At 36.8% G+C, this 21,552-nt stretch overlaps 2 protein-coding genes across 7 annotated transcripts; one reads left to right on the top strand and one right to left on the bottom strand.

The window, feature by feature from the left end:
• Window positions 1-3,294: 3,294 nt before the first annotated feature.
• Window positions 3,295-20,807, top strand: LOC131166401 (pumilio homolog 23). Of its 6 annotated transcripts, none has more exons than XM_058124919.1 (12): window positions 3,316-3,413; window positions 7,629-7,790; window positions 7,930-8,246; window positions 8,455-8,818; window positions 9,097-9,399; window positions 10,080-10,244; window positions 10,615-10,758; window positions 11,058-11,177; window positions 11,394-11,579; window positions 14,935-15,083; window positions 16,891-17,073; window positions 20,043-20,807. In XM_058124919.1, exons 3-12 carry the CDS (start codon window positions 8,008-8,010, stop codon window positions 20,425-20,427), a joined length of 2,238 nt encoding a protein of 745 aa, XP_057980902.1. In that variant the 5' UTR covers window positions 3,316-3,413; window positions 7,629-7,790; window positions 7,930-8,007; the 3' UTR covers window positions 20,428-20,807. The 6 variants fall into 6 exon arrangements, with proteins under 6 accessions (XP_057980901.1, XP_057980902.1, XP_057980905.1 ...); XM_058124922.1 differs by having other exon boundaries at window positions 3,318-3,583; XM_058124918.1 differs by lacking the exon at window positions 7,629-7,790 and having other exon boundaries at window positions 3,295-3,413.
• A 64-nt stretch (window positions 20,808-20,871) lies between these two features.
• On the bottom strand, window positions 20,872-21,515 carry LOC131166402 (uncharacterized). The gene is made up of 2 exons (XM_058124925.1): window positions 21,172-21,515; window positions 20,872-21,054 (listed from the first exon to the last, which is right to left on the bottom strand). The coding sequence occupies exons 1-2, from the start codon at window positions 21,510-21,512 to the stop codon at window positions 21,018-21,020; spliced, it is 378 nt and encodes a 125-aa protein (XP_057980908.1). The 5' UTR covers window positions 21,513-21,515; the 3' UTR covers window positions 20,872-21,017.
• Window positions 21,516-21,552: the final 37 nt, after the last annotated feature.

Here is a 21,552-nt window from a genome sequence, read left to right on the forward strand (position 1 = left end):
TTTCTATGTTAATTTTAAGGAATGTAAATGTTTATGTCTTATGTCTTTATGTTTTAAGTCAGTTATGGAAGGAATGATTGTAAAAATACTAAAATATTTTGAGATGTATGTATTTATGGTAATGCAGGTGATGAATGATTTATTATGGATTATAGTTAGAATTAGTAAACTCTAGTATTATTGATTATGGTTTTTACATTATATGGAGACTATGTTTATGTTTTTCGCTGCATATATCATGGATTATGGATTATCAGGGATTTTATCAAATATAACGTGCTAGAATCGGGTTTAAGGGTTCGGGGTGTTACACTGTGTAAGTACGAGTTTTGTAACCGGGTTGTCATTGTTGGGTTTTGTAGACACCCAAAGTATATACTGTAATTTTGGGGACGTATATTCTAGTTCTATATAGATTCTGGTATGGTATGATATATGTATAGAAAGAACAATTTTTGCTACGTATTTGATGAGTATGGATATGTATGTGAATGTGTATAGAGTGTACGTGTACGCCACGGGGTCGGACCCTCATTCAGTGTATGTTTTTAATTGATATAGGGACAGATTAAGTTACTATATTCACACCTAGGACCCATGTGCGGGTTCGAGGCGTGATAGCTACCATAGGTTTGGGACCTATTGTAACGACCCAAAAAATAATATGTAAGTGTGATCCTAAAAATAATAATAATAATAATAAATTAATTAATTAATAACTATTAATAATTAAATAATATAATATAATTAAATATTATTATATATATATATAATATATATATATCAAGAAGCTTCAGGAATCAAAATTTCTTGAGAGTTACTGAGACCCCCCAAGCGTTTTCTTCCTCCATCTCTCTCTCTCTCTCTCCTTCGCCTAACTCTCTCTCTGTAGATTTTTTAGCTCATTCTCGTCCGAATCGAAAAACGAACATCACTACGGGGTCCTAGCGACAATCCTTAACAAGTTAATCAGAATGGAATCGTTATTTAGGGATCCTAAGCATCACTCCAAGACTAAGGTAAGGGGAATAGATTCTATCAGTTATTTTCAGAAAAATTAACCGATTAAATTGTAGTATTTGATTATTAAATTGTAATATTTGATTAAATTGGATTTTTGGAAATATTTTGGAATTAAGTTAAACTGCAAGGAATTGATTATATCCAAAATTTTGAGATATAGTGGAATTATTTTAATAAGTGAATAAAATATGTTTTTCCCAAACAGTTGTATATTATAGTTTATTACTCAAACTGTGTGGCATGAGTATGATTATTTTTATTATATAAATCAACATGTTAAATTATTTTATGAATAAACAAAATGGGTACGATTTGATGATAATTTTTAGGAAATGTGGTAAAAATTATGGAATTATGATATGATTATATATATGACTGTGTGCCGATGATAAATGGTTGTGTGCCGATTATGATATAATGGTTTTATGAAAATTCTGAAATGATAGATTTTATACAAATTTATGAAAAATGTGATAAAGTTACAGTTTGAATATATGAAATATACTATATGTTATTAGAACCTTGATGGACTAGATATGATTCAGATTGAGAGCACGGTACCGTTGCTAGTATGATGCATCGGTGCAACTACACTGCTTAGATAGGGTGTTGGTATGGAATGGTCGATTGGACCCGAGTAAAGCTCCTCCTGAAGGGCATTCTAGGAGACCCCTGCCGAAGGATTTTCCGGGATTAGGGTAGGCAAATCATATTGATAGATAGAACTATATTGACTTAGCACTAGTCGGCTTGATTGATGCTAAGTCCCACATTCGGGCCGCACAACCCGGTCATGTGAGATGATCACATGACGAGATGTATGGAAGTCAGAGGGGAAATTCTTATGCATGTATATATACATATATCATAGATGACTTTTAGATACAGAGTAATTTATTATGATAAGCATGTTATGATGAAAGTATGTATTTTCCATATATATATATATATATATATATATATATATTTGTGCTACACTAGAACTCATGTTGCCACACACTAATGATAATCTACTTCGTCTTACTGAGAGGTGTCTCACCCCATCATTATATATTATTTTTTACATGCCCTGTGCAGTATGACAGTAATTAGAGTAGCGTAGTGGAAGCGTGGATGGGACTCGATAGAGTGGTTTAGATTAATTGTTAATCTTGTTATTATGGTTTATCTTGAAATTTTGCTATTTTAATTATCCAAGAAACAAAATAGAACTAAACAAAATTAAGAGAATCGACATCTGTTTTCTAATTCCTCTAATCTTTAAGTTTGCTGCTTTGAATCTCCAATGTCAATTTCTCACTGCTTCTACAATTCAAGCTTCTTGATCTTATATCTTCCTTCACCTTCTCAAATTCAAGCACTCGAACTCTTAACAATTTTTTATCAAATTTGCAATAAGCAATTCATTTATTTACGCTGTATCCTTGTCTCTCTCCGTCTCTCTAACTCACCCTCAGAGGGCCACTATTTAGGGCTACTATTTATAGGTTTGGAGATTCATTTAATACTGATTAGATCAATTAGCACCTAATTTGCTTAATCAAATTTATTTCAAATTTACTCACATGTTTTTAATTCACATTTCCCATTTGTCTAATTGCTAGGTTTCCTTTTGTACTTGCAGATTTGAAGCTGAACATACTGACCCACTTATTTTTTTGTTTTCAATGTAAAAATTTAATTTTCTCTGTATTTTCTCACTTTATTGCGTTAATAAATTTCATCCATTTGTGTTATATAAGTCCCAGATAAAATGAGGTGTCTACAATTAAAACTTACTCTATATTACAACATAAATTTTAATATAATTAATTTATTATAATAAGTTTATTTATAAGAATAAGCATTTTGCGAAAAGAACATGAAATCTAGTAATTTTCAATTGATCCAGTAAAAATTATAAGAGATCCAGTCGGCAATTATTAGAACTTAAAAGCAAGACTTCCTAATTATACATCGCAATAAATTTTACTTTTTATATTATTATTTTTCTCATTAATTAACATGTGAGAGTTAAATTAAATTAAATTTACCTTAATGTGATTTGGAATTTGCATTGATTTTAAAAAACATAACTTTATTTTTTAGTGTTCTGTTTGAAAATATTTCAAGATATTATAAATATTTAATTAAATAGTTATTTTTCTGATCTGAAATTAACCCGTTGCTTAAGCCAAGGATCCGGTTGGTCCAGTACCTCTTCGGGTTGAACGGCCGGGCGGTCCGAATGTTCGAATCCCGAACGAATCGGGTCGGCTATGGCTTGAACCCATGGTTCATTTCCCGGATTCTGTGTGATGTCCTGAGGAACGAAACACTCGACTCGAGGACTGCCCCATAAAGTCGAAATCGGCACTGTCTTCCTTATCGCCGTCATCCGTCCATCTCCGGTTGGTTCTCTCTCTCTCTCTCTCTCTCTCTCTCTCTCTCTCTCTATTCGGTTGGCTCTCCGTCCATCTTCAGTTGGCTGTGTGTGTTTTGTCTGTGTGAGTTCGTGTGAACTTTTAGGTTTCTGAGCTGAAACCGCTCCGTGGGTGCTTTGATTGCCTTCGGATTTCAAGTTAAGTTTCGTTTTCCCCTTGAACTTCTTTTGCATAGTTCAGGTTCTTATCAGAAGGATAGTTAGTCTAGGGTGCCTGAAAAGAGAATTTGAATTCTTTGAATTCTGCAAAACAAGTTATATGCTTCCTGTGATATGTTGATTTCTAGTACACATTAATAAAGATTTCTAACATGTTTGTTACTGTTCTCTCTATTGTGTTTTTGCTGCATTTGTTGCTCATGGCTGAATCATCTCCTCTTCTGACCTCAATCAGTGTCACTTTTAATAAGTTCTAAACCGTTCACAGATATCATAAAATAGGTTTATATAATCGCATTATGCTTGGAAAGTGTTTCTTTTTTTGTCCATCCCACTCTTATTCAGTGGTTTACATTTATCCCTCCAATAATTGCTACTTCTAATTTTCCTGAAGTTGCATTCCAAGTATTCTTTGGATCCCAATTACATTACAACCTTCAAATTGAATTATATTCCTGTAGTTTCAGATTTTGCCTTAAAATCTATTTTTGGTGTATTTACAAGCTAAAATACTTAGCTGCACCTGTGTATAACTTGCCAATGTCGGAGCTCTCATCTGGATTATATACAATAATTTCATGCAAAGGTCTTTCCTCTTTTTGCACTTGGCGAAGTATAGAAAGAAAAATGGTTGTTCTCATTGAAGCTTATATTTGACAAGATGAATGCTTTTGCCTTTTTATTTTGATTTAGGTGATTGATCATTATAAATTAATAACTTTTCAATCCTGCATCTGTTATATTTCCCTTTTGTTTTGCTCAAAAACTAATAAGAAATAGAAATAAGGATGTTAAATTGATGCTTGTGGGTGATGATTTGGAGGTGATTCTTTTTGAGGGAGGACACTAGTTAGAGATAGAAGTCGAGGGTCAAATGGGTTAGAGATGAGGATTGTAATTCTATTTTGTTTCATCAAGTGGATCTTGGAAGTAGGAGAAAAAATATTATTATGGAGCTCATGTTAAACTCTTTTTGCTTGGGGAGAGAGAACTAGCAAATAGGAGAGGCTATTGCGGAATTCTATAGAAATTTATATTTTGATGGATTTGATTGGAGTTCCATGGACGAGGAAAGAGATCTTTGCCTAGAGACACTTTGAGATGGAAGAGGTTAAGGGGCAGTGTTTCAGATGATCAAAGATTTGGCTCATGGTCTTACTGTAGTCTTTTTTTCCCAGGATAATTGAGAGGTGATTCAAGACGGTATTATGGCCTTTCATTTTTTCATGAGTTTTATGGCAATGGGGTGGTGTTTGAAATGTGAACTATACTTCTATTGCTCTTAAGAAGGAACATTCCAAGAGGGTGAGAGACTTTATGCCTATTAGTTTGGTCTCTACTTACTAGTTTATAAGATTTTAACTAAGGTGCTATTCAAGAAGCTTTTAGAGGTTTTAGGAGAGATCCAACAACTTTGGGGCAGAGTGCTTTCATGAAGGATTTACAGATTTTAGCTGCTGTTTTGGCTGTTGATGAGGTGGTTAAGGATAATAAGAGGAGGGGTGGTAATTTTAAATTGGATTTTGAGAAAGTTCTTGATAAGTTTAGTTGGGATGTTTTGAATATGGTGATGGAAAAATGAGGATTTGAGTCGGTGTGGAGGAGCATGTCTGTTGTTGTGGATGGGCAACATACGGGTTAGTTTAGGGTTTCTTGGGGGTTTTAGGAAGGGGGACCCTCTTTCTCCTTTTTGTTTACTTTGGAGGTTGATGGGCTGACTAGAATAATTTCTCATCCTCAAGGTCTTGGAGTGATTTAAGGTATTACGATAGGTAAGGATGAGGTTGAAGTGTTGTCTTTAGTTCATAGATTCCATGTTCTTTCTTGAAGATAATGAAGAGTTGTTCTGAATGGTTCTTCTTTTGTTGAAAATTTTTGAGATATATTTGGGATTGAAGATCAGCATGTCCAATAGTGGTGTAGTAGGCATTACTTTGGATCGCTGCAAGTTAAACGAGTTTACATCTTTAGTTGGGTGCGTTACTCTATCTTGGTCTCTACTTTATTTGGGTATTCCTTTAGGAATTAATCCTATAGTTCTGTGACTTTCTGGGGTTCAACAATGTTTGTTTATCTAATGTTGTCAAAGACTTTGGAGAGGATTATGAGATATTTCTTATGGTTGGTATGGGTGATAGTAAAAGGGGATCATCTTGTTTGCCAGGGTGGTGTTGTGAGACCTAATTTAGAAGGAAGTTTGGGACTTGGTAATTTGATGTCTAAAAGGTAAAAGAATCTCTCTCTAGTTGGTAAATGATTGTGGAGTGGCTTAGAGGTTGGTTCCTTATAGCACAAGGTTATAAGAAATATGATATTCAACGGAATGGGTGGGATGCTGGAGGTAGTAGTAATGTTTCTTATGTGAGCCTGGAAATTTGTTTCTCAAGTTGTTCATTTGTCCTTTCTCTTACCTGTTTTTAGGTGGGTAGCGGTAATAAGAGTTGGTTTTGGGAAGATTCTAGGAAGCACCAACACTCCTAGAAGGGTTGAGTGCCAGTACGTGTTGGAAACAGACACCTCTCCAGCATGTGCTGGAAATTTATACCTTCTGACTCTTTATGGACACTGTTGGACACAGCAGGACACCTACTGGATACGGCCAGATTGATTCTGCTGAGATACGGCTGGGACACTTTTGGGACCAAGACGTTGTGTTTTTGTCCCCTTTAATTCTATCCTTGAATAGAACGTAACCAAAGATTTGAGAGATGCAGAGATGATGCAAGCCCTACCAACCTGTGAGGCTGTGACTGTGCCGTGATGCATACTCCAACTTGGACCCTTACACCGGCACTGCTGGACCTATGAAAATCAGAGGACTGAGAGGAGTCACTGGAACAGCGGCAGATCAGAGGGAGTGAGTCATCAGAGGAAGGCTTCTTTTCTTCTGGCTCTGGCACTTCTTAGACAGTGGTATCTCTTTTGTTCTCTCCCTCCCTGCCTCCCTCAAACCCCCTTCACACCTCCACCTCCAGCTCTCTGCCTGACTGCACTCTGCCTCCGTTTAATTATTATTATTTTTTTACTTTTTAAAGAACATTTGACAGGTGAACCTAATGGCCGATGCCTGGCAAGTGATACCTCACTTCCAGTCTGCCTCCAGGCTCTCTTAGTTTCATTATTGTGAAAAACTGACTATATTAAATTATTTTATGTTCCTTGTGTGTGTGTTTTTTTTTTAAAATTTTGGCCAATGTTTTTTTACGTTGATTATTCTCTTATACAAATGTGTCTACTGAATGCATAATTGTGCGTGGAATTTATTTGTAGAATGTGCATGAATGATGCCTATATTCCATTTAAAATTAAATTACCTCAATATTTATCATCTAGAAGGTAAAAAATGTCTAATTATATAATGAATTTTATATTAATTAACATGTTCTTGCAGTGTTATATTTTATTTTTTTCAAAATTACTGGATCATCCTTTCAGTATTATGTCATATCTGCATCACACGTTAGTGTGCATGCTTCTTAGATGAGATTTCTTTGGAAGTTTTGGTACCTCACCTTTTTAAGCTCTTCTTTGTTCATAATGCTCCAGTCACATCCTTTTATTCCTTGGAGGGGAGGGGGGGTGTTCTTTCTTGATATTCCACTTTTTCATAATATTAATGAAAGAGAGTTTGATGAGCGATCTATTTTGTTGAGAATCCTATGGATTTGGTTGGATATTTTTTTCATCTAAATCAATCTATCCTTATTGAAACTTTCAATTTCATGCCCTTTTGGTTTGAATAAGGTTATTTGAAAGGCTAAGGTTCCTTTTAATATTGAGGCATTTGCTTAAACTTTGATTCGTAACAGGATTAATATGAATGACTTAATGTAATAAAGGAGACCATAAGACTATTAGTCTAGATATTTGCACGATATTTTTAGAGTTTAATGAGATTAATGCATGTCTTTTTCTATACTTTTGGGGTGGCTAGACAGCTTTGGGCATTTCTTTTCCTTATTGGGGAAATGTAAGTGACACATGGTAAAACCACAAGATGCTGATGACTTCATATGTCATATAGGTGCAATTTTGGGGCTTCAGGAGGAGTAAAAGAGTCATAATTTTTTGGTGCTGCACCGTGTCTGCTACCTTGGACTTTGTGGCTTGAGAGAAACACAAGGATTTAAGACAACATCTTTTGATTTGTTGCAGTATAGGGTTGTTTTTCTCACTTCTTTCTTAGGTGCTTGCTTCAGGCGATTTTGGAAGATCGAAGGATTTCATGCACTTTTGTCGATTTGCTTTCACATTTTCATTTTGACTAGGCAATTGATCTTTATAAATTATTAGCTTTTGTTGATTACTTCTTTAATGCTATTTAGGATCTTACTGCTGGTCTACAATAGGAAAGTGCTGCTAGAGTGTGGCTTGTGGTATCCTTTGGTTCAAAAGGTTTGCCAATGAGAAGATCCAAAGCTCATAATTTGGCGGATGACAGCTTGATGGATAAGGAGGATACATCATATAAACAGGGTAGACGGAAAAAGGGCATTAGAAGGAATCAAATTGAGGAAAATCTTGGTTCTGATGGGGATCATTCTGCAAAATGTTCATCTGGGCATGTGTCTGACAAGGCTGTGAAAGCCCAAAAATCCTTAAAGCATCAAAATAAATCTGTGCCACAGATACTAGTGCGCAGGTTAGTTGACTTTAATATTCATATCCACTGTATAAAAAAATCCTTCTCTTGCACATCCATATATGTTGGATTGCAGTAGTTTTTATTCCCTTACAATTTCTTTGCTTCTGCATGCTTTTGTGTGCTCATTTCATGCGCTTTCAGTTATGGCTATTAACAATTTTCAATGATGACCAATATGAGCATGTTCTTGCTGTTTACATTGTAGGAAACAGGTTGACCCAGAAACTGCTAAATACTTCTTGGAGATTGCTAATGTTCTTGAAGGCGGGGAGGTTGAGTTAGAGGAACGATCAGTTATCTGTGGTAATGCTTTGGAAGAAACTAGAGGAAAAGAATTAGAACTTGCAACTGATTATATTATAAGCCACACTCTGCAAAGCCTCCTTGAGGGCTGCGACGCAGATCACCTTTGTGGTTTCCTGCTAAGCTGTGCAAATGATTTCCCCCGTATTGCAATGGATAGATCTGGTTCTCATGTTGCTGAGACAGCTCTCAAGTCGTTAGTAGTGCATCCTCAGGATGAAGATGCCCACTCTTTTATTGAAGAGACATTAACAACAATATGCAAGGTATTAGTTGTATAACCGTTTTAACAGATATTGGAGTTTTGAGTTCCATTAATCTGATAGTTTACTGTTGTTCTAATGGTAAATATGATAAGGTGGATTGGCATTTTTAAGGTCACTTTTATTTGTGGATTTTGCTGGTCTGTATAATCCTTTGCTAAACACTGGATGTTATTGAGCAGATAAAAAGGACAAAACAACTGCTGTAGTTCTGAGAATTTTTTTTTTAATATGACTTTTGTAATATGATTAATCAGTGTTATTTTATTTTCCTTTGCCAGGTGATTGCAGTCAATCCTGTTGATGTTATATGTAATTGCTATGGGTCACATGTTGTTCGAAGTCTTCTTTGTCTGTGTAAAGGAGCACCAGTAGACTCTACAGAGTTTCATTTCACAAACTCATCTACAGTTTTAGCACAGCGGTTGAATCTCAAGGCTTCTCAATTGGATGGGAACGAGTCATCTCATCTTCAGCTGGGATTTCCTGACCTACTTAAATTCCTTGTATTGGAGATGTTAAAACATGCTAGAAAGGACATTAGAACCTTGCAAGTTAATCAGTTCAGCAGTTTGGTACTGCAGGTAAATTTCATACAGTTTTATTATACCAATAAGATTGCTTTCTGTATTTTGGATGACTTCTTCATGACAAATGTCGTACTTGACTGACATGTGCCATGGTTGGATGAGGCTTTAGATATAAGGCTAGCCCAGTTCACATGGTTCCTGCTTGTTGAATTGTCTGGGGAATATTTGGATGGTTGGCAGCCTTACATCATTCCTGGAGAGGATGACTCCCTAAAACCATGGTTATGCATTGGGTGGGCAAGCACTTGCCATCAAGCCAAGTCCAACCTTGTGATTGACCCTTTAGGTGTGTTAATTATGAACGTAACATGTCAATTTCTCATTATGATAAGAAAATAAATCCAATTTATTGATGATGTTGAAGGGCGAAGCATCTGTTTGTTGGCAGCTGAATTCTTGAGGTTTAGAAGTTTTATGTTATGCTTGGGGTCCTTTTAGCTGTGTCTTCTTATAGATCTCAAGTGCTTGTCATATTTTTTGGATGTTTCATGGCAAGAGGTGGTTGTCAGTTATGGGATGGGTTGGTCATAAGGTCCTTTGATTTTTTGGTTCAGTCCCGTAAAACTCATTAGCATTTAGCAATTCATGATTTAGTTAGAGTTGGTGAAATATTAATTATTGAATCAAAATCATGCTGACATGTTTATTGTTTTTTAATTTTAATGTAATTGCAGACTGCTTTGAAGGTACTAGTGGGAGATGATGAGTTGTTGCAAATAATTCCTGTCCTTCTTGGCTGCAGCAAGGATTATTTTGCAGAAGGGAGCTCGATAGAAAATTCTGTAGTGCAAGACACTATTGATTTGATGAAAGAAACTGCATTTAGCCATTTAATGGAGGTGCATGACCTAGTCATTTGGTTGAATGCTTGTTCAATCCTTTAACAGTTAAAACAAACTTGATCTAATAAAATAACTATGAGCTTGGGAACTTGTCACTTTTATATGACAAATTCATTTGGAAAGCCAATTGATTCCTGGTCCTCATTCCTGCAATGACTCACGGAGCAGGCATAGAATAATATTAGCTGGACATTTATACCGCCAGGGTAAATGTTCAGATGATGGATCATATGATCATATGACAAGTTGCCATATGCTGATGCATTCTTAATAAATCACATCATCTGGATGGCGTTCTGCTAGTTTACTTTCTACTGGCTGTTTTCTGTTCAATATTTATTCGTTCGAAGTTTACTCAAAATTGCAGGTTATTTTGGAGGTGGCTCCAGAAACCTTGTATGATGAAATGTTCAGAAAGATTTTCAGGAATTCATTATTTGAGATTTCATCTCATCCTCGTGGTAACTTTGTTGTCCAAGCATTAGTTTCTCATGCAAAATGTCAAGGTCAGGTATGTGTTGTAACACTTCATTGTTTCTGAGCATTTTTCTTCCGTGTAATGTTTTACTACAACTATTTGCCAACTTGCATTTCATATTATTTCTTGTAATATAAATGAAATCTACTTAGATGAGTGCTGAAATTTATATTTGTGTAAATAGAGGTCAATAATGATTCCTTTTTGATGTTCCACTTTTTTCTGTAACCTTGCAGCCTTCAGCTCACTGTAGATATATGTGCTTAATTTATTCTTACAAATTATGGTGATTTGATATTTAAAAAAATTCTTCCTTTCATTTTGCCCATCAGATGGAGTTAATCTGGGAGGAACTTGGTACAAAATTTATGGATCTTCTTGAGATGGGAAGGTCTGGAGTTATTGCCTCTCTCATTGCAGCAAGTCAGAGGCTTCATACACATGAACATAAGGTTCACAAATTAAGCAGTATTCCTTTCTTATATTTTTATGTAGATATAAAAGCTGTATATCCCTCAAGATGGTACAGTGTCACAATGCTTTGTGCTTCAGTGAAGTTGTGTTCTTATGGTGGTTGTTTATAAATTTATGTAAATTAAAGTATCTGCTCCCATCTACCTAGGTTATTTATATTCTAATTATGGTTATTTTCCATTATTTTTTGGCAGTGTTGTCAAGCCCTTGCTGCTGCAGTTCAATCAGTGAATGAGTCTCCCAGATGCATAGTTCCTCGGATACTATTTCTTGAGAGCTACTTTGGCTGCGAAGATAAGTCCGATTGGAACTGGCCAAATGGTACTAAGATGCATGTCATGGGTTCTCTAATTTTGCAGGCAATTTTTAGATTTCGAAGTGTATGTAGCCTCTTCTATTGCCTTCATATTGCTTGTGTATTCCTTTATATGTATATACTCACCTGTTCCTCTTATCACAGTTAGTAGCTAGGATGAAATGATATGGCATATTTATTTTTGAGCATTATGAATTCAGAGGATTCTATACCTTGATGGTTCTGTTTGGAGTTCCATAATTTTCAATTTGTTGCTATAGCACAACTTTTTTATGTTTGCTCTTTTTTAGAGAGTCTTCTATCTTTTGCACTATAAATATTTGTTCTCCCTGTTGAAAATCATCTTTAGCTTCCAGTGCTGTTATTAGCGATGATTTGATCTTGGAAGAGTTGACAGTAGAAAAAATTTTCTTAAAAGTGAAAAGGCTATATTTTTTTTGGATAAGAGAAAAATATATTAATAAAAACAGAACCAGACAGAGACAGCCCATGAAGATGCCGAAAACACCACTCTATCCCAAACAAGCTAGTAGAGGTTGAAGTTCTTGCATTCCTCTTGAGCCAAAGGGTCCACAGGATTACAAAAACCACAAAGCACCGAAGAGCTCTTCCATCCCTGCTCTCTCCAAAACCTTAAAACCACTAGCAAGACATCCCCACAATCCTGAGTGCCACTGAGGCTTCATGATCAGCTAATTTTATTGACTTCCAAGCTCAGAAGCTGTCAAAGTAATATACAAGGGTGAGTCCCAGGATCGAATTCATGGGGACAATGGGAAATATGCAAGCATTAACGTTGCAATTATAACCCAAGAAATCAAATTATTATTTATGGTGACAGGGAATTCTAAACTAAATGGTTAGCTAACGGGTTAAAACAATAATCAGGAAAACGAAAGATAAAAATAATTAGGTTCACACACAAGTATGATTTGAAGATGATGATGAATCTAAGGATCTAAAATTACTAATAACTAAACAATTCAAAGGGAATGCGTAGAAATTAAATTGCACTTATAAAAGACAATTAATTAAACACCTAAGACGCAAGTTTCGCCCGTTTCCGATTTGGTAATGGATATTCCTCTAATTTCATCTTCTCTCAATCACTTGCCCATTCATGGAGATTATGACCGGATAATATAACATTCAAGCCCGCAATTTCAATATAATCCAAAATACTCAACAGATTGTATAACAATCTCAAACAATACTAGTTCAAGCATCTTTTGTGCCTTCACGTCTACAATTGATCAAAATCTAGAACAGAGAATTTGTAGGGAACTATTAAAATCTTGTTACCAGTTCAAGCATCATTTGTGCCTTTACGTCTACAATTGATCAAAACCCAGAACAGAGAATTTTAATATTTCCTAAATATAAAGCGAAATACAATCCATTAAGTTAAACATTAAAGTTCCAGGGAAAAGGAGAAAATCCAACCCAAAACATCCACGGGTTACTCCTTGAATCTCAAGATAAAATCTAGCCTAATATGTTTGCAATCCGAAATTTTGGGAACAAATTAAACCAACAATAAATCATTGCAACAAATAAATAAATGAACATTAAAAATAATGGAATAAAGGAAGAGAGGAAGAAAAGTGGGAAAAAATTCAGCTTGGCCGCAGCAAGTTGCTGTCCTGCTTGTGTGGCACTTGGCCGAAACTCTTTGTGGCCAAACCACACACTGCTGCGCTGCCTCCTGCCCCTCCTTTTATTCCAACCCTATTTTCCTCCTTTTATTTTGCAGCTAAAAGACCTTAATGCCCACCTTTTTGTTCAATTGCACGGCTGCCTTGCCACTTTATTTCAATCTGCTGCGCAAGGGCCTTATTTGCATGGCCCATACATTATTGAAAGCTTTCACGTGCTGCTGTCTTCCACAAAAAAGAAACCTATCCAATTCCTCACAAAGCTGGACGCATGCCTCTTTTATTCACGCTGCGCATGGCCCCTTTTGTTTTGCATGGGCCATGCATTTTCTTTAATTTCTGCGCATGGATTCCTTTGGCTGAACCAGCCCATCCTGCTCCTCACGGCCACTTTTAATTAAAACTCTATTCTCCTCAAAATTATCCATGCACGGCTGCTGTATTATTTGTGATGCTGCGCATGGGCCTTAATTGCATGGCCCATGCAATCTTTTGGGTTGCTCCCTAGCCTCACGCACAGTAAATTATCTCCTATTCAATTCCGCGTGTATGGCCCACGCAATTTTGCATTTTTATTTCACCTTTAATTCCCGAAAATTACCTGCAATAATTAAACACAAGTGTTTGTAAATTTACAGACAAAAATTGAATAAAGGTCCAAAATGTTATCAGTTGAGCTCAATTTAAAATAATGTGCATAACTAGGCATTTAATTCATTTTGCATTACCCAATTAACGCAATTTAAACACCTAATTATGCAACTTTGACACTTTATCACTTCACTAAAGCAAGAGAAAAGAGCATTCACATTCAAAAATAGTTCATTGTCTGACAGCGAAGGAAAAGGTGGGCGCGATAGTTTCATTGGACTTGCGTCGCATTGGCAGATAGTCAGACTGAGAGACTTATAAGGTCTCCTGATCCGTAACATATCGTGTGTGTTAATCCTATTGGGAGTCACAGTTCAGATGAAAGCCTGAATCTTGAAGGGAACATTTGCTTTCCAAATGATGTGGCTTCAAGTAAAAAAATGCAGGAGGAGTTTCTAAGAGGTGAAGGAAAAGAAATTTGGAAAAAAAGAGTCCTAAGGGAAGAGAGCTTGAAAAAAATGAGGTACTATTAGCTTCAACGAGCTCTCACCCACCCAAGCATCCTCCCAAAACTGAGCCATGAAATGGGTAAGAGGAAAGAAAAGACAAGCAACCTGGGAAGTGAACTTCTAGGGACTCGCATGAGAAATTATGCCATTTTCCCTTAGTACCCCATCTATTCCAATGAAGCCCATTCTTACTTCTTATCTCCTTGTGCCGTAGGTAGTTAACCTCCATGGAGAACCTCTGCAGCCATTTATCAATTAAAGAGGTGTTTTTAGAAATCACATTACCAATCTCACTCCCACTTTAGATTTAGATCGTCTACCTACCTCCTAGCTAACAAAGTGATCTCTCTTATTCTCCTGCAGCCTGACCAAAGAAAGTTGGCCTTTTGGAAAGAGTTGGGTGCTGAATTATCCTGCGGTTTCATCTTGTCGTTTTAGTTCCAATAATAAGAATTTCGGGTTTAACTCATACCAGCACCAGACATTGAAACATCTGTTGTTAGTCATTGTCATGCTGTGTTGAAAAATGAGTGTACTTTTCATGTGATTATAATTTAAGGCTCTAATGCTTGTTTATTTATGTTTGCTGATTTCAAAATTTAATGAATTAAGATTTAAATCCTGTTTTTGATGGTATGCCAAATAATGCATTTCTGCTTTGCAGGAGTTTGTTCATCCTTATATCACAAGTATTACATCCCTAGAAGTGGACCATGTACTTGAAACAGCACAAGATGCGAGTGGAGCGCGTGTTCTTGAAGCTTTTCTTAGCTCACATGCTTCTGAAAAGCAGAAGCACAAATTAGTTTCAAGGTGCATATCTGTCACTTATATTTTTCTTGGATACTGTTATTTGTATCAAGGTCCTTTGATTAGAACCTAACTACTGATTAGAATTAACATTTACAAGAAGGATCTATGATTATAATAGAAATGCTGGACTAGATGCTCTTTTTGCAATCTTAGGCCTGTGTCTGACATGTCTTAATTATGTTCAAGACATTCAATTTGAATATTTCGGTAACTGAATAATGTAGGACAAAAGAGATAGACAAGAGAGAGAGAGGTAAGAAAAGGAAACAGGATAAGAAATAGCATCCTTTTTGCAAACAAAGAAAACTTACTTGATTCAATTTCATAATTGGATTCTACCAATCAATTACATAAACCCGTTATAGAGCTAATATGCTTGTAGAACGGGAAAAGATAGACTGAATAATGTTGGGTACAAGTTCCCTAATTAGTAAAGTCCTAGAATTTTATAATTCAAGGCCTAATAAAATGCTACGAGAAAAATCTATACAATAGAAATTTCTGGAAAGAATTGAAATTACAGTAATGTCCTGAAATTGAGCCAATGATCCCAAATTCCTTAATATTTCTTGTGTGGGGCCTTTTCATGTTCTCCACAATATGAGGTACATGCCTTGCATGTGATGGTCGCAAAGGATCATAACAATTTTGTTTAAAGGATGGAGACATGCTACAAGTGTAAGAAAAAAAAGAAGCAAAATAAAGATTGAAAGGAATTGTATAATCCCTGCTCATGTGCACAGATGTTTGTGTCTCTACGCATATACTTGTGATTGTATATGTATATGCATGTGTATATTACATGTGTGAGTGTATTTCCATGCACAAGTGGTTTTGAAGTTTCACTTATGCTGCAGAGATTCATTTATTTTTAGTTTTCTTTAAAGGATATTTCATTAATAAAACAATGAAGTACAATGATGCAGAGCCATCATGCTCAAATGGTCTTGCATAAAGATAAAGCACAGGAGGATGAAAGACCATAATTAATAATCAATAACTAATGAAAGAATGTCCATCTTAACCAACTTATCTGCAACTGTACATGCTTCTCTGAAAACAAGTCAACACATACAAAATAAAATTGGAACAGAAGATTAATGATATCCTCAAGCCACGTCCAGAGCCTCCAAGGTGCCTTTTTTCCCCAAGCAAGCAGTCTATCACCAGCTTTGAATCACCTTCCACTTCCACAAGTAAATCCCCTTTTAGTTACATTTGAGCTGCTGAAGTAACAGCCTCTTTTCCAGACCCTGCTTGATAGCTTTGTGTTAATAGCAGTTGAGCAATAGAAGATTGAATGGAGTCATCAAAACTATACCTGATGCATAGTCTTTGTGGAGAGCATACAATGGAGAGCATAAAATGATGTTTCAAACTACAGAACATTGAACGGAGCCATCAAAATTATACCTGATGCATAGTCTCTGCGGAGAACATACAATGGCCTAGCTTTAAAAAAAAAATGATGTTTCAAACTGTTGCAATCTCTTGTTAAGAGAATCTTTTTCTCTGCTTTTTGTTTAAGACTATGGGGAGGCTGTTACATTCTGGAACTTAAGACTGTACTTTATCAGCTTTTGTCATCTCCCTTCTCCACGCTTTCTAGATTTTGGATTGACGGTGACCAATTTGTTTTGTTATTATTTACAAAGATTACAGAAGTAAATTTATTATTTGTTGTGAGCCGTGTTCCTTGCGCAATCCCAAAAGACTCTTGTTCATCAAAACAAATTTTAAAATGTCTGTTGTGTCTTAATTGCTCTACTTATTCTAAAATTTTCATTTCTTGTTGATTATTTTTAAGGTTACGAGGACGTTTTGGGGGGCTTTCAATGCGCTCATCAGGTTCGTTTACAGTTGAGAAGTGCTTCAGTGTCAGTAACATGTCACTGAGAGAGGTCATCGTAACTGAGTTGCTAGCTGTGCAAAATGAGCTTTCCAAGACAAAGCAGGGCCCTTATCTCTTGAGGAGACTAGATGTTGACGGGTAAGTTGTTGGCTGGCTGTTTTTATATTTTTATAGTGTATACTGTGGTTTCGTTGTGTCCTCTGTTGTGTGCTTTCTGCGCAATTAATTTAGGATCACATGACTCTTGCCGTGTTTGAATACTTGGTCATGTTGTTGATAAGTCTGCTGTCTCTTTATTGTAATTTCTGGTGCTGCTAAGGCAGGGATGTGGGGGAGGGTATCTGGGTGCGGAAGGCCTATTACCACTGTGACTACTGCCAAGAAAATCAGCCCCTGATTACTGTCTCTAATCTTTCTTGCGGCACAATGCATGCTCTTGTCACCATATCATTAGGGGCTCTGCCTCCTGCGAGGCTACTCCCCCCCCCCCCCCCCCAACTCCCCCCTCTGCCTCCCTCCCCTCTTCTGCAATAATCCACATCTAAACCTGAACCTGCCTGCCAAGTACAAAAAAAGTACAGAAAAAGACATACACAACACATTTTCTGTAGCAGAGAATTTGTAAACCATTTTGTAATTCATAGTAAAACAGAAGATCTTGGTTTTGATGCTGTAATTTCACAAAATAATGATTGAAACATTTTTTACATTACAAAGAGTTTCTGCCAATACAATTAAAACTATGTCACCGATTAGAAATTGATAAAACAGAAAAATGATTTCGAAAGAATCATATGAACTATTAGTCCTAACTCCCTGGTTTTAATGTTTTCAGATAACCCCCTCTTTTATTTTTGTTTTTAAATTCTAAAATCAGACAATCATATGGACTGTGTCTCAGGTGTTTTTCTTGAACAATAAAGGACATCATTTATGCGAAAATCAATGTCCCTTACTTCCTCACTTATAATATATTATCCCATTCACTGACATTGTGGTGTCACAATCCTTAGCTAAGGATGGTAAGAGAGAGAGACGGGGGTGCAGGGGTTAAGGTTACTTAGCTGTTAAAAGGCAGGAGAGGCAGACAAAAGCTACCCAGCTGCTGGGACAGGACATTGCTGGTGAGGGCCATGGCAGTAAACACCATAGCGTGGCTGGTGCAGCGGAACTTCAAGCTAGAAGAGGCACAGAACAGTCAACACCATAGATTTTGCAATTTGAACATGGAAGAATGCCACTGGCCACTTGGTAGGATTGAGCGTCTGACCATTAGGGAGCAGGAGAGGACTTGGCTCATGGTTGTTCAGAGTTGAGACTCGAGTAAATGTTCGGATTAGGTTCTTTTACCATAAAGGAAAAAGGGCTTTTGGTTCAAGTGGAAACTGTGTAGTGATTCATAAAAATCATGTTAAGTTATATTGTCTAGTGCAGATTGTGAAATGGTGTAGTATGCAGTGTGGGGCAGATATGGGGGAAAATGCAGTTCACACTTAATTGTCCTGAATGCACTTTGGAGTACAAAATTTATCCCACTTACCATCTCAAATCCGTTTAGGGGCTACCATTTCAATGCAATTGGCACTTATTGTCCTGAATCCACTTTGGAGTACAAAATTTATCCCACTTACTATCTCAAATCCATTTAGGGGCTACCGAAATTACTTCATAGGGGTGGATTGGAGCTGGATATCTACTGCCCACCACTAGTTTGCTCAAGTAGGCAACAAGTTAATAAGATCTTAAGGATTTATTGAGTTGAGTTGGTTTGGTAGTGTATTAGGTCATCTGTGTTATTGCAAAATTGGATCAATTGGCTGACAAAAAGTTCCCTTATACTAACAGGAGCTATAGGATTAAGATCTTGCCTTAGTGCCCAAGTGGACCAAGGGCTTACATTCTAGATCAACTCTTAAGATAATTAGTGGCTCATAAGTAGGATGCATTCTTCATTCCGTGCTGTCACACTTGGGGAGCTGTCACATGGGTGGAGACTGGAGAGAGAAAAAAAAAAAAAAATAAGGCTCATGAAAGAAGGAAAGGGATGGCCATCCACTCTCCAGCGCCGTATGGAGCAATGAACATCCTGAGTGCCTTGACACCACATGAGTGGGCACTATTCTTTGCTCCTGGCGGACCATTACGTGTGCTGTCTACTCTGCTCTTTATGGAAGAGCCGACTCAATGGGATAAGGCTTCCGCTAGGGGATATGAGGCTTTTGGGGTTTTGAGTCTGCCTTAAATTTGTGAGTTGGCCCAAATTTCTTTGTTTTTGAGACAGGGAGGTGTAATTTTGCTCAAATCTTGCCAATTTTCCTCTATTTTGGTCCCCAAAAATTTCTATCATATGATTAAATTAATCTCAAATGAGTTTTTATAACTAACAAAAGCGGCTCCTCATGGGTTCAAGTGTAACTGAGCCATTGCTTATGCGGACTGGGTATGGTCGTACAGGCTTTAATTCGAAGGATTGAAATGAATAATGAGCTTCAAAATGATGGGCCAAAATGGGGTGTCTTTATTATTAACTTAATTAAATCACCAGATGCTTTACTATTGTTTAAATGTAACAACCATTGTTTAAAGATAAAAGGACCTTATTTTTATTAAAAGTTGTTTATTGAGTTATAAAACCTTTTCTCTGTAAATGAGCAGAGGGTCAGTTGAGCACCCTTTGATGTGGACCGGTTAATTTATTTTGGGTGGGGAGAACTGCTTTGTTGAATGGTTGATGACTTTCTACCTGAGCAATCACAATCAATTAGATGCAGTAAAAGTATCTGCAACTACTCTGGCTAGTATAATGCTTAGAGTAGGTCAGATTCAATCATATATTTAAAACATTTGTATGCATACTCTAGTCCTGTGTTGGAATGCACACATTTAGCGACGCACAATATAGTTTGCCATTGGCTTGCGATTATAGCTCAACTATTTGGCAGATGCAGTATTGGCCCACAATAGGTTCACTTTTCAGCCAATACCACACATGCCCATGCATGGAAATGAGGAGTGGTTGATTTTTATGATAAAAAATTTCAGTATTGTTGGTTTAAAATTATTTGGCAGTTCGTTGATCTTTGCATTGCCTTACTCTGTTACAACAGGTTTGCTGCACGGCCTGATCAGTGGAGGTCAAAACAAGTATCCAAACAATCTGTTTACAAAAAATTTTGTGCTGCATTTGGGTCTAACGAGAGGAAATCATCCAAAAATGACAAATTTCTTGCTTATACTTCGAACCACATAGCACAAGCAGATACGATAAAGAAAATGAGGAAAGAGATTGACCAATGCCTGGCTTCTGGTACCCCTCTTTTGGGTTCCCAATCTGCAGTTCATGAGGTTTCACTGTCTAAGTTGGGCAAATCAGGCTTCAAGCGTCATCAAGAAAGAATGGAAAAGGGCAGTATAAAATTAGCAAAACATGCTGTTGATGATGACGTCTTGAGAAGTAAAGCGAAGAAAAGGAAGAACAAAAAGAAAGAATGATGGGAATGATGACATGGCCTGTAGCAAGTATGTCGACAGAAACTGTTCACAAGTGGAAATCATCACAATCTGTCTCTGGAGAAGAAATGGCATTGCAAGGATGGCCTATCTGAACCTCATAAGAAGAAATTTGAGGGAGAAGGTGCGATCATCTAGCTTTTGTTTTAATTTCTACCTTTGTTTTTAGGTTTGTATTGTGCTATTGTAGCAGTAAAAGCCAAATTGTAGGACAATTTTGTTTCTCGGTGGCGAAAGAAAATTCTGCCTGTTTTGTTTTGTTTTGTTTGTTTTTTTCCCCCCATAATGTTCAGTTGGGAATCAGAATGCATCTTTTATTCTGTTGATTTTGGAAGGAAGCAATGTGGCCTTGCTAACACAAACAACTAATTCTCCATATCCTAAAACTATGAATTTACAACTTCCTGGTGCAATGGTTGTTAGGTGCTACAAAATTGTGAATGCATTAAAGATTTCAGTACAAAACTAGAAATGGAAATGGTCCTAGCAGGAAACCAGAGAAATAAAAACTACTCTAACGCAGTATTGAAGTTCATTCAACTATTAAACATGTAGATATCTTCTTCTGTTGATTAGGCCTTTCTCTTGCCATCTGATGGAGGCTTGGACCTGGCAAAGAGAACCAAAAAAACAAAAAAACAAAAGAAAGACATCCAAGTCACCCCCAGGGAAGCTGCCAGTGATGGAAAGGCTTGAAAGTAAACTGTTGGTATTTAGAAGTGTTACTTGTTCTGGATGGGATTTGAGGTACTTGGAGGTATTCTTCGGACGCTGGTGCCGAGCTGCTTGAAAACATTCTTTGTGGCTGCCTGCACATCTTTGAGAGCTTGAGAGGATGGGACTTGTGCCAGCAATGGACGAAGACCTGTTACTCGGGTCTTCACGGGCCTCAAAGCTGGTAGAACTAGCAGAAGAAGAGAAAGCACAGTTAATGCTCTGAGGCAAGCTTTCATGGCTGTCTTGTGTGGGAGAGCTCCTCTGGTTGCTGAGTGGGAAGTGGTGGAGTGAAGATGGGGTTTCAATTCTAGTTCTAAAATGTGAAGGAGATCTGAAGCAGGTGGGATCATGTGATGCATCTTTGACTGTTCCATGCTTCTAACTGTGACC

The sequence above is a fragment of the Malania oleifera genome, chromosome 10 (genome assembly GCF_029873635.1).
Source record: "Malania oleifera isolate guangnan ecotype guangnan chromosome 10, ASM2987363v1, whole genome shotgun sequence".
Taxonomy (NCBI): Eukaryota; Viridiplantae; Streptophyta; class Magnoliopsida; order Santalales; family Ximeniaceae; genus Malania; species Malania oleifera.